This window comes from Rana temporaria, chromosome 10 (assembly GCF_905171775.1).
Source record: "Rana temporaria chromosome 10, aRanTem1.1, whole genome shotgun sequence".
NCBI classification, from domain to species: Eukaryota; Metazoa; Chordata; class Amphibia; order Anura; family Ranidae; genus Rana; species Rana temporaria.
The window spans coordinates 93532126-93544476 of record NC_053498.1 but is presented as its reverse complement, the minus strand read 5'-3'; the positions used below and the strand labels follow the sequence as shown (position 1 = coordinate 93544476).

Here is a 12351-nt window from a genome sequence, read left to right as displayed (position 1 = left end):
CATCATTGGTGTCAGTGGGAGGTATAGTGGCCCATCATTGGGAGAAATAGTACCCCACCATTGGTGTCAGTGGGAGGAATAGTGGCCCATCATTGGTGTCAGTGGGGGGTATAGTGGCCCATCATTGGTGTCATTGGAAGGAATAGTGCCCCACCATTGGTGTCAGTGGGAGGAATAGTGGCCCATCATTGGTGTCAGTGGGAGGTATAGTGGCCCATCATTGGTGTCAGTGGGAGATATAGTGGTCCACCATTGGTGTCAGTGGGAGGAATAGTGCCCCACCATTGGTGTCAGTGGGAGGAATAGTGGCCCATCATTGGTGTCAGTGGGAGGTATAGTGGCCCATCATTGGTGTCAGTGGGAGATATAGTGGTCCACCATTGGTGTCAGTGGGAGGAATATTGCCCCATTATTGGTGTCAGTGGGAGGAATAGTGGCCCATCATTGGTGTCAGTGGGAGAAATAGTACCCCATCATTGGTGTCAGTGGGAGAAATAGTACCCCATCATTGGTGTCAATGGGAGAAATAGTACCCCAAGGGCCGGCAGCATATTTAGTGCAGGTTGATACGCCCTTGTGAATGAGGCCTTATAATGTGTTTGGCTTGCGGTTGCAGCACAACCCCACTGAGCTGATTGGATGAGGTGGACAGAGGGTGCTGGGTAACATTTGCTATGAGGTGTGTTGTGTGAGCGCCCCCCTCTGGCTGTATTGTACACTCAGGGGAAGGCAGAGGACTTATTTTGGGCCCACTCCTCCCTCTGTGTGACTCTTCTCTCTTGTCACCAGCAATGAGTGTGAGAAGGAATCCTCCTCACACAGACATGGCCGTTATCTCCTACAACTAATTCCAGTGATGGAACGTTCAGTGAACATTCAGAAGCGGAAACGTTCCACATGACCGCCAGTTACCCGGGAAACATTATGGTCTGCCCGCCACCGCATGGCTACAATCTATTCTACACACACTGCGGGAGAACCCACTACGTCACCCCCTATGGGTGGAGTCCATAGCCTTAGACAGATGTGTGTATCTACCAATAAAAGGCGCAGGACTAGTTTGATGGGCAGCATTATTAACCTATGGTTAAAGACGTTCAGGAAGCTCTCAGCCAATGGAAAGGACGGCCTATATGATCTAGGAGGGACGCGCTAATAGAGAGAAAAAAGAAGAGGCGGGGGCAGCGGAAGAGGGCGGAAGCGGGTCGGTAAATTACGGGTGGAGGAGTGTGGAGAAACGCTGAGGTTCGGTAAGACGTGTGAATGGGTTTATAGTGGTGTCGATATGGCTGGGTCAGCTCAGGCTAAGCGCGCCTCGCAAGGCATTGTGGGAGCGGAAACTTGAGGTGCCGGGCGCGGGAGGGAGGAAGGGGTTTCCTGCCAGCAGGGATCTCCCCGGTAAGGGAAGGGAGGGTGGTGTCATAGTGAGATGAGAGCTCCGTCCGGCATGCAGCCTCACACTCCGCCACACACAATATACAGGCCCGTCCACCCGTACTGAGCGGGGAGTGCACAGTACACTACAGATTATGGTATTGCTGGAGGGGTGGGCAAGGAACACCGTGAAGGGAGGGAGGTGCAAAGGGCACATGGCTATCTTGGTATTGCTGGAAGAGGGGGCACACCATGGCATTGCTGGGAGAGGGGGGCACACCATGGCGTTGCTGGGAGAGGGGGGCACACCATGGCGTTGCTGGGAGAGGAGGGCACACCATGGCGTTGCTGGGAGAGGGGGGCACGCCATGGCGTTGCTGGGAAAGGGGGGCACGCCATGGCGTTGCTGGGAGAGGGGGGCACGCCATGGCGTTGCTGGGAGAGGGGGGCACGCCATGGCGTTGCTGGGAGAGGGGGGCACGCCATGGCGTTGCTGGGAGAGGGGGCCACGCCATGGCGTTGCTGGGAGAGGAGGGCACGCCATGGCGTTGCTGGGAGAGGAGGGCACGCCATGGCGTTGCTGGGAGAGGGGGGGCACGCCATGGCGTTGCTGGGAGAGGGGGGGCACGCCATGGCGTTGCCGGGAGAGGAAGGGGGGCACGCCATGGCGTTGCCGGGAGAGGAAGGGGGGCACGCCATGGCGTTGCCGGGAGAGGAAGGGGGGGCACGCCATGGCGTTGCTGGGAGAGGGGGGCACGCCATGGCGTTGCTGGGAGAGGGGGGCACGCCATGGCGTTGCTGGGAGAGGGGGGCACGCCATGGCGTTGCTGGGAGAGGGGGGCACGCCATGGCGTTGCTGGGAGAGGGGGGCACGCCATGGCGTTGCTGGGAGAGGGGGGGCACGTCATGGCGTTGCCGGGAGAGGAAGGGGGGCACGCCATGGTGTTGCCGGCGGGGGGGGGCACACCATGACATTTCTGGGAGAGGAGGAGGGGGCACAGTAATCTATAGTTGTAGATTAGTATTTTCCCCCTTAAATTGTTGTGCTGGCACATATACACGCACTAAGGGCTCATTCACACTATGCATGCCCTAAAGTAGTACTAACCCCTCAGTATAATTCTCTTTTCATTAAAGTTCACCTGTCTGGCATCTTTTTCCCGCCTTTAACCAATTGACCTCCGGAAATGTATGTCCATTTTTTTTCCCCCCACACAAATAGAGCCCCAATTTTTATTTTATTTTTTTTGCAATAAAACCTATCCAAAAAAACATTTCTTCATCAACTTAGGCCGATATGAACAAAAGAAGGCTGGATAGCCGCACTGCTGTGCAATTTCTTTATTCAAATACCAGATACAAAGGTGAACTACAGGTACAAGCTAACGTTTCACACCAAGTCAAGTGAGTGAGAAACTTGTAAAGCGCAACGCATGCGTACTGAATCGCCTCTGGGCGCTGTATCCATTTCATGGGTAAGGAACCCCTTGACCTCAGAAGAGATGGGTTTTAATCTTTGATGGGTTTTAATCTTTCTCCTGAAGGCCAAGTGGTCCGACTCCTCCAGTCGGATGGTGGTTGGTAGTGCATTCCACCAATAGGTGCCTACTCATAGGCTGATATGAATTCTGCTACATCTTTTTGTTAATAAAAATCCCAATAAGCGTATATTGATCGGTCTGCGTGAAAGTTAATGTCTACAAACTACGGTATATAATTTTTTTTTTTTTTTTTACTACTAATGGTGGCGACCAACGACTTAAGCGGGACTGCGATATTGCCATGAACATTCTGACACTAATACTTTTGACACTTTTTGGGGGCCAGTGGCATTATTACAGTGATCAGCGCTAAACAAATATGCGCTGTCACTATACTAATGACACTGACTGGGGAGGGGGTTAACTGTGTGCCTAGCCAGTGTTTTTTTTCTAAACTGTAGGAGGTGCTTTTACTAAGGGAAGACATGGATCCTAGTTCCTCTTTGCAAGAGCACAGGATCCACACCTTCCCTACTGACACAATGGCGATCTCCTTTGTTTACATAGGCAGGATGCCATGTTGCGCTTCTGCTGGATGATCGGCGGATGTCGGCAGACATCAAGTCTACAGTGCTTGCCGCTGGACTCCCGCTGTGTGTAATCACAGAAAGAGCAAGCCGCCAGTGGTGCGCATGCACATCCCCTACCTGGAAATGTGATTTATCACAGAGGCGGCGGCCAATAGCAGTAAAACTGGGGTGGACCTTAAGTGGTTAAACTCCCCTGTATGTTGGCATATGTGTGTACACACACACACACAGACTTTTAGCAGTGTTTAGAGGCAGAAAAAAAAACCTGTCAGTGCGTGCAGGAGCAGCAGTGTTTGACAGAAAAACGCTTCTAAATCTACTTAAATGCATTTTACTGCTTTCTCGCGGGCTGTCCGATCAGGTTTTCAGGCAGATCTGATCCTGTCCTCTATGGAGTGGCGGTTTGTCAGCTGACACCCGTTGCCATCTGATCCTGTCTGCCAAAAAACAGACAGATGGTGGTCCTATTTTCCATCGATCGGATGGAAATGGGCATGCGGTCCGTTTCCATCTGATTTCCCCATAGAGGAGAGCGGGACTGCGGAGAGGACACAAATCCGTCATCCGCCTGCTCAGCGGAGCAATCCCCCGCTGAGAAAGGGATTTCTGTTAAGCAGTGGCGCCCGTGAAAAAGTGGCCTTGGTGTTCGTTCATGTCCATTGCTGGAATCAATTTCTCTGGCCAATTAATTGAATTAAAGCCCAAGTGCTTGATGCCTATAAACACGCCTAAACGCTTGTAAAAGCGTTAGGCACTTTTACAAGTGTCAGGCTTTTTTTTTAAGATATTTTTATTAGGTTTAAGACAAACAGAAAAACATACAAAAAAAACACCGGAAAAACTGGTCATAAACGTTGTGCAATACACTCAAACATAGAAAAATAATCTGACATCAGTGCAAAATATAAAGTAGGCACAGTGGTAAAAGGCTTAGCTGGATATAGCAAAAGCGGAGGTCCAGACATTAGAGATCCGTGAGGCAAGGCCCTCTACAAAATCTCTGCTGGCTTCTAGGAGAGGAAAAAAAAGTCCTCTGTGCATGAGGCAAAATAGTAAACAATGGACACAATTCACTAAAGCTTATCGCATGCGTTATGTTTGTCATGTGATAATGAAAATGTCAATTCGCTTTTTTTACGTTGTGCGACATGTTACCGCATACTCGCATGTGGTAACATATCGCTTAGTGAATTGTGCCCAATGTCTTTTTATTTTTCTGTGCCCCAAATTTTTACCTTTTGTATTGCATTCACCATTTTCCTCAGTTTTTCTCCTTTCCCTGAAACGTCTGCTTGCTCCCCCCTAACACATTCGCTGCATTCACCCGTCACGTGCAGTACTGTGCTCTGATGTGTGTGGCTGAAACCTGCGTAGTACAGACAGCCGACAGCAAAAGAGCACTAGCGACCAATGTTGGGCAAACTCTAAACCTACAGTGCATGCATTGCCTGAGAATGACACCAAGCAGCATGTGTGTATAGTCCTTGCCAGGAGCCGCATATTGGTTGCTCATGGAAGACTCTGTAAGGCAAAGGAGCCACCCTATAGGCACAAACTTCACATACAAGATAATTTTGCTGTAAAAGTTGCACAATGAAGGGTACAAGAAACAAAGGTGACGTAAGGTTTGCGGCTACATTTTTTTTATTTTATTTTTTTACACCGAGTAAATAGATACCTAGCGTGTCACACTTCAAAATTGCACACGCTCATGGAATGGCGCCAAACTTGGGTACTTAAAAATCCCCACAGGCGACGCTTTACATTTTATTACTGGTTACATGTTTTGAGTTAGAGGAGGTCTAGGGCTAGAATTATTGCTCTCGCTCTAACATTGGTGGCGACACTTCATGTGTGGTTTGAACAGCTTTCATATGTGGACGGGACTTGCATATGCGTTCACTTCTGTGTGCGAGCACACAGACAGGGGCACTTTAAAAAAAAAAAAATGTATTGTTCATTTTACTTAAATTTTTTGAACACTTAAAGCGGAGCTCCACCCTAAAGTGGAACTCCCGCTGATCGGAAACCCCCCCCCCCCCTCCCGGTGTCACATTTGACACTTTTCAGGGGGGAGGGGGGTGCAGATACCGGTCTAAAGACAGGCATTTGCACCCACTTCTGGCCACACAGTCTCGGGCAGACTGCGGGCATGACGTCACCTCCAAGCGGAGCTCCGCTTTAAAAAAAATAATACAATTTTTATCACTTTTATTCCTATTACAAGGAATGTAAATATCCCTTCTAATAGGAATATGACATGACAGGACCTATTTACAGTGAGATATTGGGTCAATAAGACCCCACATCTCACCACTAGGCTGGGAAGCCTGAAATAAAATGCGTCATATGACGGCCTCTGGGCGCAAAGTGTTTAAGGCATGCTGTGTTAAGGCATCCCATTTTGAGTTCACACCAGATGCAGTTCTGTTCAGTTCCGTGTGCTTTTTTTTTTTTTTTTTCCTGCACTCAAAATGCATGCACAGTGTTTTCCATGTATTAAATAACTAGAGCCATTGGAATACATGGAAAACACTGTGCATGCATGAAACTGCATCTGTTGTGAACTACCATAATGCACAAAAAGTACCTACCAACCCATAGTACTAAAATGCACAGATGGTTCTGATTTGCTTGTTGCAATGTGTTGTATAGCACCGGTGCATTCTGCTCTCCTGTGTATGTGTGTTGGCTCATTAGCCATGCAGACTGGTATGAAAATACATCCATACTTGTGTGTTAACATTCATCAATGCAATACATGTGAATAGGCTCTTAAAGGATAAGTTCCGCTTATACAACCTGTTGTGAGTTACACCCGTATACAGGTTGCTGCATGTTACTAAACGAGTAGCCCCTGCACCCCCTGAGTCCCTGTTGTGACAGCGGGTCTTGGATGTTTTCCCTGCACCCACAGATTACAAAAAACAGCCGTGAGACTCTACCCACCCGACTGCATCATTTTATTCACTGAGAATGGAAGAACTGTAGCTACAAAGTACTACCAGGGTGCTGATTGAAGCATTGGTGTCACTGGTCCCCAAAAAGTGTCACTTGGTCTCAGATTTATCTACTGCAATGTCGAAGTCCCGCTAAAAGATTGCAGATCGCCTCCATTACTAGTTATAAAAATAAAAAGCCCATAGTTTTTAGCACTATAACATTTGCACAAACCAATCAATATACGTTTATTGGGATTTTTTATTTTTTTACCCAAAAATATGTAGGATACATATTGGCCTGGATTGATGAAGATTTTTTTTTTATATGTATCGTAGCAGAAAGTAAAAATATTTTTTTCAAAATTGTCCATAACTTCAAATCTAGTTGATTTAAATCGCTAGTAAAAAAAGTTTGATTTAAATCATATTTTTTAAAGGGCAACTGTCATCTCTGTCCTGCAGCAGCTCCTCTGACTTGCTGTTGACTCACCGACAGTCCCATTCACATGAATGAGACAGGTGGTGATGCAGCAGTCACACAACAAGGTGAAGGACGTGGTGGCAATAGGTGAGTGGATGCCCACTAACAGGTGCTGCCATGATGAATCTGAAATGACAGGTGCTCTTTAAATATAAGGACTCATTTTTGCTGGTTGTTTAGACTCTTTAATATTTGCAAACAAAATGAAGGTTTCCTATTTAGAATAATAAGCAGTTAGTAAAACCGCAATATCGGAACCCATTTAATAGCTAAAAATAGCGCCGCTATACCGTTGGATTTTCTGCGGGATTTGGCCGCTAGCGGTGCGGTATTAACCTCCGCTAGCGGCCGATTAAGGGTTAATACCGCCCGCAATGTGCCTCTGCAGAGGTGCATTGTGGGTGGTACTGCCATGGTTTACCATTGTTTTAAATGGGGAGGAGCAGTGTACATACCGCTCCAAAGATGCTGCTTGCAGGAGATTTTCTTCTCTCCTGCCAGCGCATCGCCTCAGTGTGAAAGCCCTGCGGCTTTCACATTGAGAAGGCTGGGCAGGAGTTTTTCAGGCGGTATAGCAGCACTATTTTTAGCGTTGTACCGCCTGAAAAACTCTGTGTGAAAGGGGCCTAATGCTCTAGGATGGCAACCTGCGATCTGGGCTTGCCATCCCAGAACAGGAGGTTGCGGGCTACATGTAGCCCTTGGGCCACTGGTTGGACCCTTATCCGAGCACGCAGTCCGATCGGTCAGGAAAGGGGGTGAGCGAGCGCCCCCCTCCTGAATTGTACCAGGCCACATGCCCTCAGCATGGGGGGGGGCATGATTTGTCCCCCCAAAGCACCTTGTCACCATGTTGATGAGGACAAGGGCCTCTTCACGACAACCCTAGCAGTTGGTTGTCGGTCTGCGAGCGGGGGGCTTATCGTAATCCGGGAGCCCCCTTTAATAAGGTGGCCATCAGATCCTGGCCCCCCACCCTATGTGAATGAGTATGGGGTACATCTTACCCCTATCCATTCACCTGGGGGGAAAAAGTGGTAATAAGAAACGCACTACAATGGTTTTTAAAGTACCGTATTTATTGTCCGGTTCGGCGTCCGTCTGCGGCCTCGGTGGTGTCCTCCCGCGCTGTCTCTGAGTCAAATTCCCGCACTGTGTTTGAACGCCGCCGCTGACATATACCGAGCTCAGTACACTCGGGCACGCTCGGCATCTCACGCATAAAGGCTAGGAGGCGTCCCAGAGTGTGACCGCGAGCGAAGCCGAGCCTGGCCGAATGTACCCGATTGTACTGCGCTCGGTATATGTCGGCGGCGTTTTTTCGGCATTGGGGTTCCCCTTAAAATCCATACCAGACCGAAGGACCTGGTATGCACAGTTAGGGTCCATACACACGATCGTAAATTCCGACGACAATTGTCAGATGGATGTGTTTTGCCGGATATTCCAACCGTCTGTATGCTCCATCAGACAATTGTTGTTGGAATGTCATGCTCTCAAATTGTCCGCAACAAATGTGTTCCATCGGATTATCCGATCGTGTGTACACAGGTCCATCAGACTAAAATCCAAAGTACAAACACACATGCTCCAAACCAATGCTAACCATCAGACAACATTAGCAGAAGTTTGCCCTAAGGGTGGCGCTAAAGAGCTGAGAAACCACGTAGTTTGGTGTCTGTTGGCTGAAAATGTTCTGCCGTCTGTGTGCAGAACAAGTTCACGGACAACGCCCTTTGGACAAAAAGCCACGGCTTTGCCCGATGGAAGTCTGAATGTGTGAGGCTTTAGCATGTCGGCGTCTCGGAGAGGAGCGAGGCTTTGTGAGGTTTTTTTTTCCCCATCAGCCCTGGTTTGCATTGATGCAATTTAACATGTGAAATCGATGGCATTTGCCGGCAATGGCACTGCTCAAATTGGTACAGCGCTGCACCAGTTTCAAAAAGTTTCTGTACTACTGTTTGCGATTTCGGGAAGCGATTTACATTGACATCTGTGCAGAACCTGCACAGATGTCTCTGAAATTGCATCTTAAATTGGCACTGACAAGCTTTATGATTGAAATATATGGACCTGTGTCCCCTCACCACATGGGAAGGGCAGAGCTATGTATGTCTTCTAAACGGCTATCAAACTAGTCAACATACCACCAGTGAGTGCGTTCTCTCACACACACACACACACACGACATAAACTCTGTGATGTAAAGTACAATTGTTTTGGAATCATGTAAAAAGATGTTATGTTTTATCTTTTGAAGAATCTGGTATAATAGACCGTGGTATACCTTTCTGTGTTAAGACAATGAGTATGGTGTTCCACAAATTAATTGCTATGAAAGATGATATGCCCTCTAATTACACGTATGAAACATTTCTGTTCCTCGTGTGTAGCAGTGTATATGGATTCCTAGAGGATTTTAACACAGCAGCAGGTGTAATCGTGATCCTGTAGCCCACTGAGCTATTTTTAATGAGACGATTCTAATGAGATGCAGTGGGTGTTGAGTTAATTGAAGCCCCAGAGTTTTAAGGAAGCAGTAACTGCAAAAAAGAATTACAAGCTGGTTCCACATCCCAGACAAAGCATCTTGTGAAAATTATTACTGGGATAGTTTACAGAAAGAATTTTAGGGTGATATTTGAGTATCACATCATTTAAAGCGGTTCTCCACCCTAAAGTGGAGTCCCGCTGATCGGAACCCTCCCCCCCTCCGGTGTCACATTTGACACCTTTCAGGGGGGAGGGGGGTGCAGATACCTGTCTAAAGACAGGTATTTGCACCCACTTCTGGCCAGACGCTACGGGCAAAAGGCGGGCATTCCGTCACTTCCCGTCTGTCGCCCGTTGTGTGCTGGGAACACTCGGCTCCCAGCACACAGCGGGAGCCAATCGGCTGGCGCGACTCGCGCATGCGCCGTAGGGAACCGGGCAGTGAAGCCGCAGCGCTTCACTTCCTGGTTCCCTGAGCGTGGATGGCGGGGGGAGCAGCAGAGAGACGAGCGATCGCTCGTGCTCTGCTGCGATCGGCGCTGGACTCCAGGACAGGTAAGTGTCCTAATATTAAAAGTCAGCAGCTGCAGTATTTGTAGCTGCTGGCTTTTAATATTATTTTCCCGTGGCACATCCGCTTTAAGTACACAATCCTAAGGCTTGGTTAAGACCCAGGCCATTATGCAGGTTAAGGACCTTGCCCCTCTTTGCGATTCGGCACTGCGTCGCTTTAACTGACAATTGCGCAGTCGTGCGACGTGGCTCCCAAACAAAATTTACATCCCCTTTTTTTCCCACAAATAGAGCTTTCTTTTGGTGGTATTTGATCACCTCTGCGGTTTTTATTTTTTGCGTTGTAAACAAAAATAGAGCGACAATTTAGAAAAAAAAAGTTCAGTTTTTAACTTTTTGCTATAATAAATATCCCCAAGATATAAAAAAAAAACGATTTTTTTCCTCCGTTTAGGCCAATACATATTCTTCTACCTATTTTTGGTAAAAAAAATCGCAATAAGTGTTTATGTATTGGTTTGTCATTTGCAAAATAGGGTAGTTTTTTTATGGCATTTTTATTAATTTTGTTTTACTAGCAATGATGGCGATCAGCGAATTATGTTGTTTTTTTTTTTTTTTTGGTTTTTTTCGTGACTGCGACATTAAGGCGGACACTTTTGACACATTTTTGGGACCATTGTCATTTTCACAGCGAAAAGTGCTGTGAAAATGGCAGTGAAGGGGTTAACCACTAGGGGGCGCTGAAGGGGTTAAGTTTGAGCTAATGTGTATTTCTTACTGTAGGGGGGCGTGGCTGGATGTGTGACATCACTGATCGTCGTTCCCTATGACAGGGAACAGACGATCACTGACACTGCCACAGAGAAGAACAGGGAAGGTTTGTTTACACTCGCCTCTCCCCGTTCTTCAGCTCCTGTGACCGATCGTGGGACACCGGCGGCGATCGGGTCACGGAGCTTCGGACCGGGTGGCGCGCTCGCAACCTGCGGCAGGGCTCTTAAAGAGGACGTATATAGTCGTGCGGCGGTCCTTAAGTGGTTAAAGTGATATTTAAAGGCCAAAATAAAACCCAAAAAAAGTTTTATACTTGCCTGCTCTGTGCAGTGGTTTTCCACAGAGCAGCCCCCATCCTCTTCTCGGGTACCCCGCCGATGCTCCTGGCCCCTCCCTAATGTTAAGAACCTCCAGAGCAAGTAGCTTGCACAAGCAGGAGGCCGAGACACATTTTTACCCCCCCAGTCTGCAAAGGCAGCCATATGAGGGTGTACATATGCTGCAGCCCCGATGCCTTGCATTGCGGCACAGCAAACATTAAAGTGGAACTTTACACTCTCAATCAATGTTGACCATTTAAAATCCTTATGCTACAAGCAATTACCGAATTTTTCGTCGTATAAGACAACCTTTTATACCTAAAAATATGCCTCAAAACTCGGGGGTCGTCTTATACACCGGTACCTGTATGCAGAATCTCAGTCAGACTGCTGGCGTCCATTGTTCAAAAGCCACGCCTCCTCCTAGTGCTGTTCCGTGATAGGCAGAACACTGTTTCCCAGCAGAGCCTCTGTTCAGTGTTCCGCCTATCGCGGATGTCCTCTCGTCCGAGGCCTGTTTGTACACATATTCGGGGGTGGGCATGCAGCTTGGTGTTACTGAGCCATACTGTGGACAGTCTCTACTACACACACTATGAATTCCAGGGAATGTTTTATTACAGGAATTGGTTTTTACCCCTCCTCAAGGAGTGATACTTAAGGATTTTTTATTTATTTTTTCCATCTTTCTTTCTTTTGGCATTATAGGTAATAACAGCATGATACACAATCCAATACTATGGGTTCCAACCGAGTGACTGCAAGAGAACTCTGTGAGAATGATGACTTGGCAACCAGCTTGGTGCTTGATCCTTTAGTGGGATTCCGAACACACAAAATGAATGTCGGGTGAGCTGCACGCTATGCTTTGTATATATACCATTCTAGCTTCCTTTTATTTGTATGTCAAAGTCTCTAGTATGCTTCTGTCTTGTGAAATTTTGTTTTTAGAAGAACAGAGCCGTGTTCAGCAGCCATGCTTGATGCGGTCAGATATCGGAGCTTGATTGCATACACATTGGTTTTGTCATGCCCTTATTCTAACAGATTCAGAGGCTACATCTACTTCTCAATTCAACTCTGGATATCACTTGTTTTCATGGAAATTGAAAGTACAGGACAGCTAAGGTTGTGGCTTCCAGCACTGGAAAAAAATATCTGTGAATTTGGGTATAAACACCCCCATGTTCTATTACCTATTGTCAACTATTTCATACTAACCCTTGAACTACCCATAAGACTTGAACCTAAGCAAAGTAGGCAGAGAATTAACTTAAGTTAAAGCACTGAGGGTTTAATACTTCTGCGTTTAACACATTAAGTACAAAAAAAATACTTTTCCCAGTAAATGTATTACAATTTGTACCCTGGTACTTGCAG

At 47.3% G+C, this 12351-nt stretch overlaps 1 protein-coding gene across 3 annotated transcripts in view; it reads left to right on the top strand.

Annotated features, from left to right (window-relative positions):
* Positions 1–1147: 1147 nt before the first annotated feature.
* Positions 1148–12351, top strand: part of LOC120915318 (histone-lysine N-methyltransferase KMT5C-like) — a 32018-nt gene continuing 20814 nt past the window's right edge. The window contains exons 1-2 of one of the 3 annotated variants that reach the window (XM_040325709.1): positions 1148–1250; positions 11680–11820. In XM_040325709.1, the coding sequence (XP_040181643.1) occupies positions 11711–11820 (110 nt within the window). In that variant the 5' untranslated portion in view covers positions 1148–1250; positions 11680–11710. Of the gene's footprint in view, positions 1251–1376; positions 1399–11679; positions 11821–12351 lie in introns of those variants that run through there. The other 2 variants (XM_040325711.1, XM_040325712.1) reach the window with 2 other exon arrangements.